The 14,366-nt window shown below is 53.0% G+C and overlaps 1 protein-coding gene across 2 annotated transcripts in view; it reads left to right on the plus strand.

The window, feature by feature from the left end:
- The first annotated feature begins 1,354 nt into the window (after positions 1–1,354).
- The window catches only part of PDE4C (phosphodiesterase 4C), a 38,411-nt gene continuing 25,399 nt past the window's right edge, over positions 1,355–14,366 (plus strand). The window contains exon 1 of one of the 2 annotated variants that reach the window (XM_074204801.1): positions 1,355–1,950. In XM_074204801.1, coding sequence (XP_074060902.1) covers positions 1,784–1,950 — 167 coding nt within the window. In that variant the 5' untranslated portion in view covers positions 1,355–1,783. Of the gene's footprint in view, positions 1,951–13,377; positions 13,523–14,366 lie in introns of those variants that run through there. The other variant, XM_074204800.1, reaches the window with a different exon arrangement.

A 14,366-nucleotide genomic window follows, 5' to 3' on the forward strand; every position in this document is an offset into this window, starting at 1 on the left:
CACACACATATATACTACATACCACATATACACACATACACACACTACATACCACACACACACATACAGACACATATCATCCCAAACTCACAGATGTGTATTCAGATGCACACAACTAAGCAGAAGAACCTTTTGGGGGTTCCAGATAGCTTCTTTGGGACCTGAGTGCTTTGGGGCCTTGCCTCTAGCACCGTACCACCACTACCACCCCCTCCATGGAGGCTGGAGCAACTGCACTGAGGGGGGGGGGGATGGTGGGAAGGAAGTGGGGAGGAAGGTTTTTAAACTCCTAAGGATCTTTGTTGAAAGACTTTTAGAGATGATCAAGCTTTTTACAAATGGAGAAACCAAGAGCGAGTGAGTTTAGATGACTTGTCTGTTGTCATAGTGGAACTCAGCAGCAAGTTATCTGATTTTAATTTTTAACACTTAATGAAGATAAGGATTCCTCCCCAAGCCCCACCTCGGGCCTCCCCACCCACTCTCAGGTTGGGGTGTGAGGTGTGGCCCCCAGAGCGAGGGAGGCACAGATCCGGGAAGAAAGGAAGCCCTGAGGATGAGCTGGGCTGTGTGTGCGGGTGACAGCCGGGCCTGCTCTGTGTCTCCCCCTGTCTCGGTCTCCAGTCCGGTCCCGAGACTCAGGAGGGAATGGGGGAGGGGGAGGGGGAGGGGAGGGGGAGGGAGGGGGAAGGAGAGACGGCCGGATGTTTGGCCGGTCGGAGCTCGGGACCAAGAAAGAAAGATGAGTCCTGGAGAGGGGAGCAGGGTCTGGTCAATGTCACCGGCTGCTCTGGGGGCCGGGAGTCTGGGGCTCGGGGAGTGAGTCTCCCCCCACCCCCCCTTCCCAAGGGACAGCGCTTAGGGGGGGCCCTGGGGAGGTCGGGTTCCGGCTCTGGCTCCCAGCAGGGTCTGTGGTGGGGAGGGGGAGAGGAGGAAGGGAGAGAGAAGGGAATGGGGACAGCCTGGGCCCCAGAGCCCCCGCCCCCTCCCTCCTAAAGCCCTCTCCCACTTGGTGAGGGCCGAGTTGCAGTCGGGCCGGCAGCAGAAGCGACGGAGACAGAGTCCGGACCCGAGACTGGGCTCCAACCCGAGACGCCGGGGATGGTGATGAGCCTCCCGACGTGCTAGAGAGGCAGGGACTCAAGACTGAGGGACGGGCCAAGAGAGATGGAGAGAGCGACGAGCTGAGCGAGGAGCAGCCGAGAAAGCAAGCCCGGTGTGGGGACAGACGGAGGCAGAGGCAGAGGCAGAAGCGGGAATGGAGAAACTGAGTCACGACTGAAAAGCGCCCGAGAGAGGACGAGCAGGCCAGGGGCTGGCGGGGACTGAGACTGAGCCTGGCTGAAGAGGGACCCTGCGAGGCAGAGCGAGCCCAAGAGCAAAGTGGGGCGGGACAGGGCGGGCTCCCGGCTCCTGGGTCCGAGCCAGGCCCCCAGCCGCGATCCGGGCGGGAAAAAGAGGCTTTGGGGGAGTGAGCTTCGAGGTGGGGGGCCCAGGGCTCTGCATTCTCTGTTTCTGTTCTTCTGGCTGCTGCCTGACCCCCCGCTCGCGGGCCCGGGACCCCCCCGGAAGCCCCGCCCCGGCAACAGGCGGAGAAAAAGACCCGACGCGGAGAGAGGGACACAGAGACACAAGGAGTGACACACTGAGGGGGGGGAGGCAGAGACACGCAGCCAGAGACACCCAGAGAGTGACAGAGACCCCTACTGAGAGAGATCCACAGACACCCAGAGAGAGGAGCCCAGAGACAGCGGCCTGGGAGCCTTCGGGGAGCCAGCCAGCCATGCTGGGTGGGCAGCGTAGCCCCCCGGGCCCTGGCCCGGGCTCCCCCTCCTCACCAGTCGGGTCTCCCCGGGCTTCCCCGCGTAGCTCCCCGGGGCTCTTCAGGAAACTGATGGTAAACCAGAGCATCCGACTACAGCGGCGTTTCACGGTGGCCCACCCTCTCTGGTGAGCATCTGGCCCCCTCCTCGGGGACTGCCCCAGGGCTGGAGGAAGGGAGGGTCCTGGGAAGAAGGGGTGCTGGGGATCCTTGGGACCTGCCAAAATAGGAGACTCCACATATTAAGCCAGAGGGAGGGGGAAAGAGCGACAGAGGGATATGGGCAGGTGTAGACACAGGCAAAGACAGGCAGAGGCAGAGACAGATGGCACACTTGAGACCAAGGCCCACTATACATCCAGAGAGGCAGAGATTAAAATCGAACCCAGGAGATCCAAGGCCTCCTGGCCAGACAGAAAGAAATAGAATTAGGCAGAGGTGGGTGGAAAGAGATAGAGACCCAGAAAGAAGTTGAAATAGAGAGTCAGAAACAGACTAAGAGAAAAACTAAGAGAAAAGGGGGATGGGGATGGAGAGACAGTAACTGGAAGCAAAGGACTAGACTCAGAGACTGGCAGACTGGGATGCCCGTGGTGTCAGAGACAGAGGTGGGGAGAGAGCACGGGGCAGAGAGAGGAACAGAAAGCTAGGCCAAGCTGATGGGGGTGGAGGATAGACTTCTGGCACAGGAGGAGGGGGTGTGGGCAGTGTGTCCTTGTCCTCTCTCCTTTGGCTCAGTGGGACACTTGGCCCCACCCCATCCTTGGCTGGGTGACAGCTCCTAAGAGTGCCTGGGTCCTTGTGGCATGGGTCCAGCCTGTGTAGCACTAGGTATGGGAACAGTGAAGAAATCTTCCTGCAGACAGAATAGTGGGGTCTGGGAGAGGCCCCTGGAGTTCCCAGAAATGATCTGCATTGGGAACAGGGGCTATTAGTCTCTCTCATCACAGGAGGCGTTAGGACCCAAATTCACAAGTCTCTCTGTCCCTGCTATTAGAGTAACAGAGTTAAGATTTACCCCCCCCCAACTTCTCAATCTCTTCTCTTTTTCTCTCCTGGTTACCTCTCTCTGGAAAAAGAATCACCCCTATTAATTAGATCCTATTTCTGTGACTTAGGTGGAAGGGTCATAAGCTTTGAATTTCAGTCAGAGCATCAGCTTCAGTTCTGTTCTCATGTGTCCTCTGGAAAGTCACTGAACTTCCTGAGGCCCCCATCACACCTCTGGAAAAATGAGGGACTTGAGCAACATCATTGATAAGGACTTTTCCAGCTTTAATCTTATGATCTCCAACAAGAAATTTACTCCAGACCAATCAATCAGTGGGAAACTGGTCCAAGAGTCCAAGGCAGGGTGTTTGGGAACAGATATCTGGGGTTTAGAGATGCTCATTGTGGACCCACTTGCGGCTTCTCAGTTCCCAGGCCCTTTAGATCTCATTTCAATGCTCCAGCCAAATTGGGCTAGATTGATTTCTCACAGATCAGAACTAGGAGGGGACTATCTCCTCCCAAACCTCTAATGGGGAGGAATCTCATCCCAAATCCAAATCCATTCCTTCTGCCTTAGTTCTCTTTTTACTATCTATAGTCTATCCCTCCTAACACACACACACACACACACACACACACACACACACACACACACACACACACACACACATCCCTACACACCTGCTCATTTGCCTCCTGCCTCTAAGCTGTCACATTAAGGAGAGGAAAAAATGGGCTGGGACTGGGGAAGAAAGGGGAGAACAGAAGGAAAAGAGAGAAGGAATCAAAAAGTAAATGCCGTCTTGGGCTCCATTAAAGGAAGCTTGATGTTGGGGGGGGGGGAGGGTGTTAGGAAAGACATGAATAAACTAGAAGCAAGCTAACTACATAGTAAAGCCTGGAGAACACACTTGGGGTGGGGAAAGGGGAAGGGTGTGTATCACTGTCTTCAAGCATTGGAAGGGCTATCATGTGGAAGAACAATTAGCCTTGCTCTGCTTGGTTCCAGAGGGCAGATCTGGGAGCAATGGGGAGGAGGGGGAGTTTCAGGGAGACAGATTCTGGCTCCATGTAAGGAAAAACCTACTATTGGAACTAGCCAAAAGTAGATTGGCCTGCCTCAGGAAGAAGTGAGTTCCCCATCATTACAAGGCTTCAAGAAAAATTAGGGATATTGTTGAGTGGATTCTTGGGCAGATAAAGTTCAAATGGGAAGTCTAAGTCTTTTCCATTTCTAAATCTCCAATCCTGTACCTTTGGACTCCTGTGGTTCTGTCTCTCCCTTGGGTGCTGGCCTCTGGGGTGACTGGTGCTCAGGAGGAGGCCTACAAAACTTCACTAGTATCAAACTTTAAAGAACATGGAAGAGAATCTTAGAGGAGTCTGCTAGGTCCTCCTTTCTGATTCTTCTGCCCCTGAGTGGAGGTGGGGATGAAGGAACTGCCTAGATATATATATATTGACATGGAAGCTAGCAATTCTGTGTTTCAGAGTTGGAAGCAAGGGGTCGGGGTCAGATTTTTCTCCCAGGCCCTCTCAGCTCCAAGCCAGGGGTGAGCAGATGTGTGGCTCCTGAGGGGCCAGTCAGGAGGCCAGCCAGGGCTCAACTCCCTCTCCAGCCCTGTAGGCACCTGCCTAAACAAGCAGGGAAGGCTCAACTGGGCCAGAGAAGATTGGGCCTGGAAGCTCCAGGCCTCAGACAACTGAGATTTCCAGTAGTGGCAGGAGTCTGAAGGGCAGGGTTTGGCCCAGCCCAGAAACCCCAGCTTTAGGAGAAAACAAAGAGGATGGAACCCTGTCTGTAGGGTGGCACCCCACCCCCGGATCCGGAATGGGCGGGCAGCCAGGCAAAGGGCCAGAGGCTGGCCGCCAGGCTCCAACTCTGGCTTCAGCTGCCACAGCTCCACACTGGCCCCTTTGTGCCTGGGTTGGAGCCCCACTGTGATAATATCAGCTGAAGCTCTAGGGCACCCCTAGGCTCAGAGTGCTCTGGGCGGGACCGGAGTAGGGGGAGGGGCTCAGGTGGGCCAAAGATGGATTGTCTGAATATGTGGCATCTATGCTTGGATGAGTATGAGTTTGAGTGTCTGTGAGTGTGTGTGTGTGTGTGTGTGTGTGTGTGTGTGTGTGTGTGTGTGTGCACTTCTTTGATTGAATCTTTACATCTCTGACAGTACATGTATAGCATGATCTGTGAAGGTGAATATTCTTGGGAGGTTAGGTGTCAAGTGTCTGAGTGCCTATCTCTGAAATTTGGGGGGGGGGAGGGGAGAGAGAAACGGAGATAAGAGGATGAGGAATTCTAGGGAGAAAGAGACAAACAAGGACAGAATGATTAGATAGAGAGAGAGCAAAGTGAGAAAGAACTAGGAAGGAGCCAGAGAAAAGGAGAGACAGAGTAGAAAGAGGGGGAAGAGAAAGAGGAGAGCAGAGACAGAGAGGAGAGGAGAGACACCCTAGGCTGGTACTCAAATTTGAGAGTGATGCGTGCATGGGAGGGGCCATCCAACAGATTTGTTGGTATGGTAGAGTAGATATGGTTGACCAGTGAGGACTTTCCATCTCTGAGCCTCCGGGTATGTAATCATCATTAATCAGCAAGCATTTATGAAATACCTCTCTCTCTCTCTTTTTACAAATTGTGCTCAGTAAGGGAGACAGAAAGGCCAAAAAGTCCAACGTTGGTGGCATAGTAGATAAAACGGTGGCCTGGGTTTATTGTTGTTTCTCCTTCGTTCTTGAAGACGACCGTGACATCAGGAAGGTGATGTCATGGCTTGTGAGTTGGAATGAAGTGAGGGAAAGCTGTACAAGGTCACCAGTCTCACCTTCTCCTCCAGAGCCTTCTGGGTCTACTGGTCAGATAGAGACCAGGATGACTGGAGATGACCAGCCTGGAGTTTAGTTTGAGTTTGAATCTTACCTCAGTTAAGTGTATGAAGCTGGGCAAATCACTAAATTTCTCTCATTTTCAGTGTCCTTATCGCTAATGTATCACAGGGTCATTGTAAAACAGAAAATTTCTGTCCTCTTGGAGATGCTTAAACTAAACTCTATGCACAATAAATATAAGGTGATTGGGGGGGAGGCACTAGTCACAGTCAATTAACAAGAATCTGTTAATCATCTACCACCAGCCAGCCAGTATAATAAGTCATCCTCCATCAGTTGCTAAAGTGATCTTTCTAAAGCACAGATTTGACCATGTCATCCCTCTACCCTCTCCACACACCCAATCAACTAGGATCAAATACAGAAACTTCTATTTTGTTTTTTAAAGCTGTCCGGGGGAGGACCTGAGTTCAAACTGATTTGACACTTACTGTGTGACCTTGGGTGAGTCACTTAACCCCAATTGTCTCATAACAAACAGACAAACAAAATCTGTCCTCTTTCTACTTTCCCTTTATTCTATGATCCAGCCTTTCTAATGAGCCCAAAGCTTTTCACACACAAAGCACTCCATGTCTGGACTTCAAGCATTTTCCCTGGTTGGCCCCCAAGCCTCCCATGATCTCCCTCCTCATCTCTGCCTCCTGATTTCTCTAGCTTCCTTCATGTCTCAGATTAAATTCTACCATCTCCAAGAAACCTTTGGCATTCCTCTGTAATCTAATGCCTTCCTTCTGAGCTGCTCTCCATTTTATCCTGTATATATATTTACAAAGTTTTGTCCATGTGTGTCTATCTCCCCCATTAAACTGGCAGCTCTTTGAGGTCAGGGACCATATTTTTGTCTTTCTCTGTATCCCAAGGTATTTGAACACTTAAGTGATGCCTGTTGACTGACCAGGTACCAGGAATACAAAAAGAAAAAGACTGCCTTCATGGAGTTTAGCAAGTGGGAATGAGTGATCTCAGTGGAGATGAAAGGATAAATGTTCTTCATTATGGGGGTGTATTGGCTGCCCAGAGTTTCAGTATAGAATCGTTAATTTTCTATGGTGGCAATCATTTTTAGTTGAAACCCCCCCCCCAATAAATTTGGAGACACAACAACTGGATTCAAATTCTGACTCTCCTAATTATTTGCATGGCCTTAAACAAGTCACCCTAATCCCTCAGTTTCCTCATTTGCAAAGTAAGGGGACAGGGCTATGTAGCCTCTAAAGAACCTTCCAGCTATGATCTTATTCCCTCCCTCAGTGAAGATAGTAGCCCTTTCACCCCTTCATCCTTGTGCTTTCTTTGTCCCTTTTCTTCCTCAGATCCTCCACTGAGGTTTTCTTCCATTTCATGGGTGAAGATAGTAACCTTTCATCTCTTTTCATCCTTGTGCTTTCTTTGTCCCTATTCCCCCTCAGATTCACCACTGAGGAGGACTTCTCACATTTTGGGGATACCACCACGACACCTCAGCTGTTCATCCTCATGTCATCTCTTGCTTTTGATTCATGGCCAACCCCATCTGCTTTTATGACCCTTTATTTCCTCGGATTTCTCTTCCAGCTTCTTAACTTCTTTTTTTTTTTTTTTTTTTTGATTCATGGACCCCTTGGACAGTTTGGAGAAGTCTAAGGACTACTTTCTCAGAATACAGTAATTAAATGCATAAAATAAACAACATAGGACTATAAAGGAAATTGATCATATTGAATTCAATTAAAATATGTATTTTTAGGGTTTTTTTTTTTTGCAAGGCAAATGGGATTAAGTGGCTTGCCCAAGGCCACACAGCTAGGTAATTATTAAGTGTCTGAGACTGGATTTGAACCCAGGTACTCCTGACTCCAAGGCTGGTGCTTTATCCACTTCGCCACCTAGCCACCCCAAAATATGTATTTTTAAAAAGTTCACAGAGCCCCTCACCCGGGTTCCTATCCTGTCTCTGAATGTATTAGCTGTATAAATCTAGGCAACTAACTTGCTTAATTTTTATATGCCCCAAGCAACTCCCTATAGGTTGTCTAATAAGTCATATTAAGTCAGAATATGTTGGTGATGACATTTTTCCATGCCTGTAATAAAATCATAGATTCTTACAGATATTCAGGTCAACAGTTATTATGGTTATTTCTTTCCTGTTCAAAACCTAGACCTCTCTACCAGTACTATTTTGAGAGGCAACCTGGGCAGGGTGTCAGAAGATCTGGGTTCCAATCTGCCACTGACTGATAGAGGGAGTTTTCATATCTGGAATTTCTCCATGATGATGCAATCACATCTTTTTTTCTCATATTCCTTATGCTATTTCTTACACATATTCATCATTCATCATCAGTGACACCGTGGTATTATAGAGAGAAAGCTGGATTTGAAGTCAGAAAAACTATGTTCAAATTCCACCTTTAACACTAGCTTCTCAAAGTTGAAATGAAGGGGAAGGGAGAAAGGAATAAGCATTTATTAATCTCCCACACTGTTTCAGATACTCTACTAAGTATTTTATAAATTTTATCTCATTAAATCCTCACAAGAACCCTTTGAAGTAGATGCTGTTATTATCCCCATTTTACAGTTGAGGAAACTAAGGCAAATAGAAGTTGAGTTGCTGAGTCTTGCCTGGGGTTACATACCTAGTAAATGGCTGAGGCTAGATTTGTTTTTTTGTTTTTTTAGGTTTTATTTTATTATTTTTTTAAGGGTTTTTTTTTTCAAGGCAAATGGGGTTAAGTGGCTTGCCCAAGGCCACACAGCTAGGTAATTATTAAGTGTCTGAGGCTGGATTTGAACTCAGGTACTCCTGACTCCAGGGCCAGGTGCTCTATCCACTGGGCCACCTAACTGCTCTTGAGGCAAGATTTAAATTTAGAATTTCCTGATCCCAAGTTCAATTCACTGGGCCACTTTTACAAGGATGTGTTTTTCAGTTGTGGGTTGGCCTATAAGATCAACAGTGAGGACAGTTAGGTGGCCCAGTGGATAGAGCACCAGCCCTGGAGTCAGGAGGACCTGAGTTCAAATTTGACCTTGGACACTTGATACATTCTAACTGTGTGACCTTGGGCAAGTCACTTAACCCTATTGCTTCACCAAAAGTACAAACAAAAAAGATAGTGAGATCCTTTTCAACTGAGATTTTGTGATTCTACTTATTATGATGATCAGAAATATACTGTAAGTAACTTATACAGCGAGTGGCTCCATCCACTCTTCTCTGAGTGAGGCACTTTGTTGATTCCTCAGATCATGAAGTTCTAGGTGTCAGGAAAGGCCCTGACTTTATGGGGGGGGGGGGGGCAGGAGTTGGGATAGTTCTGTGCCTTGATTTTCTCAATGAATATTAAGATTAGGGTTAGAGGCCCAGAGGAGGAGGGTGGGGGGAAACACTAGAATACTAGCTCTCTTAGACTGTAAAGTAATTGAAGAGGTTGTTATTTGTCCTTTGTTCTCCAGGGAGGACTATAACATCAGGAACTGATGCCACAAACAAGCAAGTGAAATGGATTTAAGTAAGGGAGGACAGTGCAGAGTGCCCAGCCTCACTTTCTCTTCCAGAGCCAATTGAATCCAGTGACCAGAATTAGCTCAGGATGACTGGAGGTGACCCCGACGTGGTGGGAGACCTCAGTCTTTTAAAGCTAAGGTCTTTAACAGTACTGAGTTTGACTGAGGCAATTCCTTTTCAGTGATTCTTCATTTTTAAAGAAGACTATGACATCATGTATATGAATTGGATTTGAGTGAGGGGTTGCTGTGCTAAGTCACCAGCCTCATTTTCTCCTCCAGAGCCATCTAGTTCTAGTGGCTAGATATGGGACAATCAGGATTAAGTGACTTGCCCAAGATCACACAGCTAGTAAGTGTCTGAGGCTGGATTTGAACTCAGGTCCTCCTGACTCCAGGGCTGTCATTCTACCCACTGTACCATCTAGCTAATTTTAATAAATAAGAAAGAATGAAGCCAAGAATTGCCTCTTTTATCTAGTCAAAAAATATTAGTCTGAAAGGGGAAGACCCTGGGGGTTTCTGGCCAAGAGTTTAGAATCAGTAAGGCTCATCTATCATGAGTTCAAATCTGACCTCAGACATTTACTAGTTATGTGCCAAATCACCTAACCCCATTTACCTCAGGTTCCTTATCTACAAAATGAGCTGGAGAAGCAAATGCAAACCACTCCCATTTGAAAGAGAGAAATTCATCATAAGTCTGGAAAAAGTAGACTGAAGACAATTTGAAAAGGGTTTTAAATGCCAGACAAAGGCACAATGTGTGTAATTGAGCAGGAGAGTGACATGGTTAGACCTCAGCTCAACTGCTGAGGACATAAGTATGAAAAATGATAGTCTTTTACCTCAGGGAATTTATAATTAAAATGTTAATCCTGTCTTGCTAATCCCAGAGATAGTAGGGTACAGTGGAAAGATCTTTGGAGTCAAGAGCATTTAGATCATTTAAATCCCAGCTGGACTAGTCATAGCATTTGAATGACCCCAATCACTCAACCTCTGTGGGCCTCAGGTTCCTCATCTGTAAAATGTCAGGGAGAGGTTGGATCAGAGGACTTTTGAAATTTCTCCCAGCTATGTCTCTGATGTGCTCTAATGACTTGGTCTGTAGGGCACTGCTCTGAAATGATTACCATCCCTGCCCTCAGGGCAAGGGTCAGGCCAAACCAAGCTCCTGCCAGGGCCAGGGACCAGATGCTCCTAGGAGGGAGGGCCTCCAGTTCATACTGAATTCTGGGAGCAGGCAAAAAATCATGGTCTTCATTAACCTTCCAGGTTCCTTCCTTCCCAGCCCAGCTTTTCCAACGGGAAGGATTGGAAGCTGGCCCTAGGCCACTGGTGAAGGTTGTTAGAGAAGGCTTTCCTTTGTGGATGGCCATGGAAAGCTGCCTCTGACCCCCAGGGCCCGAGGAAATCCTCTCCAACCCTCCATTTGTGACTCTTGAGAGGGGTCCTTAGGTAGGGGCAGAGAAACCATGTCTGGAGTGTGACTGGGCTAAGCTCGGGCTGGAGGCGAGAGCCTGTGCCCAGTGGGCTGAATCCTCTTGGGACACTCAGCCCCGGGGCCGCAGCAGTGCCGCCTCGCCCCGCCAGAGGGTGCGCATACCCCATTCTTCCCTCCCCACTGTCCCTAGGATTTGGGGGGGGGGGGTGCGCTAGCGGTGGGAGGCCTGGGGGGCGGGGGAGCAGGGCCGCCCGGAGGAGACTTGCAGAGGGCCAATGACTGTCCTCAGAACCGGGCACTGCGGGCCTCCAGCCTCGCGACCCGGTCCGGCCCCCGCCCCCCGCCCCCTGGCCTCCCCACGGAGCCTCCTGCGTCATGGAAAGCGCTGCCTCTGACCCCCAGGGCCCCCAGCGGCCCGGACCGGGATGGGCCGGCCTGGGCGGGGCGCGATGCCGGAGCTGCGGCCCTCCGCTCCATCCCTCCCTCGGCCCGGGCTGGGAGAGCCGAGTTAACCCTTCCCAATCTCTCTGGAGTCTTCCTTGAGAGGCTTTTCAGAGCGGGAAACTGAGGCAGGAGGCTAAGGCCACACTCGGGGTGGCCGGAGCTTGGGCTCGCTCTCGCCCTCCCCGGCCACTGCGCTTCCAGGAGCTTCCCGTTGTCCTTCCTAGGCTCTACATCTTCTGGGAAAGACCCTCTTTCCCCACTCCTCAGCGGGTGCCCGAGCGCCCTTTCGGGGGGCCAAGCCGTCCGGGGCCAATCAGTGACTGAGCCCCGCGGGAGGCTGAGGTCTGCCCCCCCCACCCTAGGATTTCCACTCCCCCCCCCGCCTCCGACCCGGCGCCGGTAGTCCGCGCCTCCCGACCCCCTAGCCTCGGGTGCGGCCCCCGGCTTCCCTGCCCCCCTTTCATCCCCACGCCCGCCCCTGGCCCAGCCTAGCTCTGGGAGCCCCAGCAGGCTGCTTCTGGACCGGGGGGTGTCGGCCCCCCCAGGGAGCGTCTCTGTTCCCGAGAGTGCCGTGGTGCCTTTTTTGTCTCCACTGGCTCCGCTGCGCCTCTCTGAGAGATGAGGGGTGCAGGAGCTATTTTGTCCCTTTATGAGGCATCATAAAAAAGGGAATCCGTGCCCCGGGGCGCCTGGGTACCCGGCTGGGGCACCGCCCGAATGTGCCAGTGGGCATTAGCCCATCGACCGGCACGGATCAAGTGCCCACTGGGCGCTGAGACGGGACTGGGGGTGAGCCCTGCCCCCGGATCGGCCTCTCCTCCTCCGGGCAGAGTCCCAGAAGGCAGGCCCGCGGGTAATGGATGACAGAACGGCCGCCCCCCTCCCTTTCAGCGGCTCGCCTCCACTCATCAGGGGAAATAAGCTGTGCCTCTAGCAAACCCGAGCCGGTTCCTCCAAGGCCACGGGGGAAGCTGGAAACGGGGGGGATCAGGAAAGGCCTGGGGAAGGAGGCGGCTGGGGGCTGAGTCTGAATTTCAAGGAGAGACTGGGAGGGGGCTGCGTTTGCAAAGGCTTGGAGACGGGAGATGATGTATCCTGAGAGGTGTTGTTTGTTCTTCGCTCTGGAAAAAGCCCACGACATCAGGGAGGTGATGCCATGACAAGCAAGTGATTTGGATGGGGGGGGGGGGCTGTGCCCAGTCACCAGCCTCACTTGCTTCTCCGGAGTCATCTGGGTGCAGTGGTCGGATAGGAATCAGGAGGACTGGGGATGGGCCTGGATGCCAGACAGGCAGGGTTAAGTGACTTGCCCAAGGTCACACAGGGAGTGTGTGAGGTGTAACTGCCTGAGCTACAGCAAGAATACGAGTTTGAGGAAATAAGCCTGGAAAGCCGGGCTCAGGTCACACTGGGAAGTCTCCAAACTGTGTTTGTGCGTGCGTGCTTGCGTGTGTGTGTGTGTGTGTGTGTGTCTGTGTGTATCTGTGTGAGACTCTATGACTGTGTGTGTATTTGTGTGTGTCTGTGTGTATCTGTGTAGGGCTCTATGACTGTGTGTGTGTATTTGTGTGTGTCTGTGTGTATCTGTGTAGGACTCTATGACTGTGTGTGTGTATTTGTGTGTGTCTGTGTGTATCTGTGTAGGACTCTATGACTGTGTGTGTGTGTGTGTGTGTGGCCGCTGTGCATCAGTATGTGGTCAGGGTGAGGGTGTCCGGCCGGGCGCGCGTGTGCGCGGACACGTCCCTGGCCTGACCTCCCCCCGAGCCCCGGGGTTCCCCGGCCTCCGCCTCTCCTCCCCACCCCCCGCCCCCAGGCCGCCTGGCCCAGCTTAACCCTTTCCTCGCTCCGGAGCTCGGCAGCCCTCGGGCGGGGGGGGGGGGGTCTCTGGCCAGCGCAGAGTTAAGCCCCACAGGGTGACGTCACGGTGGGGGGCTGGCCGGAGCGCGCGGCCGGCGGGAGGGGGGCGCGTGGCCGAGCCGGGCTCCCCCGGCGCGCGGCGCGCCCTGCCGGCCCGGGATCCTCGCTCGCCCGGGCGCCGCCCGGCCAGGGCGCCAGGCGCCGGGGGGCGGCGGGAGGCCCCCGAGCATGCGCCCCCGGCCCGGAGCCCCCGGCCCGGAGCGCGGCGCGGCGCGGCTGCCCGCGGCTCCCCCGGCCGGAGCCGCGAGCCATGTCCCCGCCGCGCTCCGGGGCCCCCAGCAGCTGCCGCCGCCGCCCGGGGAGGAGGAAGGGGCGGAGGGGGCGGAGGCGACGGCGCGGGAGGCGTGAGCCCCGCGCTCCGGCCCCGGAGCCGCGATGAACCTGCCGCCGGCCGGCGGGGCCGGGCCCCCGGCCCTGCTGCGCCCCGGCGGCGGCGACAACGGCGCCCACCTCCTCGGCTCGCCCTGCGCCGTCAACCGGCCCATTGACATCGTGGGGAAGCGCCGACGGTAACGCCCTGGGGCCGGGCCCCCGGGGCTGGGGTCGGGCCCCCGGGTTGGGGTTGGGGGAGCGGGGCTTCCAGGCTGGCCGGGGCTCCGGGGCGCCCAGGGGCCTTCCCGGCCGCTCTAAGGACCCTCCCCCGCCGGCGGCCGGCCCCTCCGGGGCCTGACGTTCTCTCCGCTCCGTCGTTCTAAGTTCTAAGGTCCCTTCCACTTGGGGCGTTCTTTGCCCTATCTGGGACAGCCAGGACAGCTCCAGGACCCGAGGACCCCCGGGTCCCACTCTCAGGATCCTAGGGGCTGCCGCCTTCTACCGAACCTTCGGAATCTGGTTCATTTCCATTCATTTCCATATTCCAGCACTCAAATTCTGGGGGGGGGGGGGACTCCCCCCCCCTCTAAAAAATCTGTTTTCTAAGAACTGCTCTGCTCAGTTGGGGACCAGGATAAGCACCCAAGGGGACTACAATGAGAGCCAGTGTCATCTTAAACGAACCTATTCCCCGGGGACTTAATTTCCCCAGTTCTGACTCTGCCCCTTCTTTATGTTCACAATCTCTATGGAGGCTGTGGGTACCACGTGGGTAAGGAGAAAAGGGGCTGCAGCTGTCTTCTGGCCTAAGATTAGCCCCAGGGGGAGGAGGGAAGGAGAGGCAGAGAAAGGGGAATCTGATTGGCTTAAAAAAGTGAGGGACCTATTAGAGAAAGGTAGCCCCTGAAAAGAGGGGGGACCTTCTCTGGCTTTCCTGACCGGAAAAAAGATGAGTGATCAGGGACACCCTGGGGTGATCTGACTTCTCCAACCTGGGGTAGCCTGAGCCCATGGTGGCCCCTGAGGGACAGAAGTCCAGGC

Source organism: Macrotis lagotis, chromosome X (genome assembly GCF_037893015.1).
Source record: "Macrotis lagotis isolate mMagLag1 chromosome X, bilby.v1.9.chrom.fasta, whole genome shotgun sequence".
NCBI classification, from domain to species: Eukaryota; Metazoa; Chordata; class Mammalia; order Peramelemorphia; family Peramelidae; genus Macrotis; species Macrotis lagotis.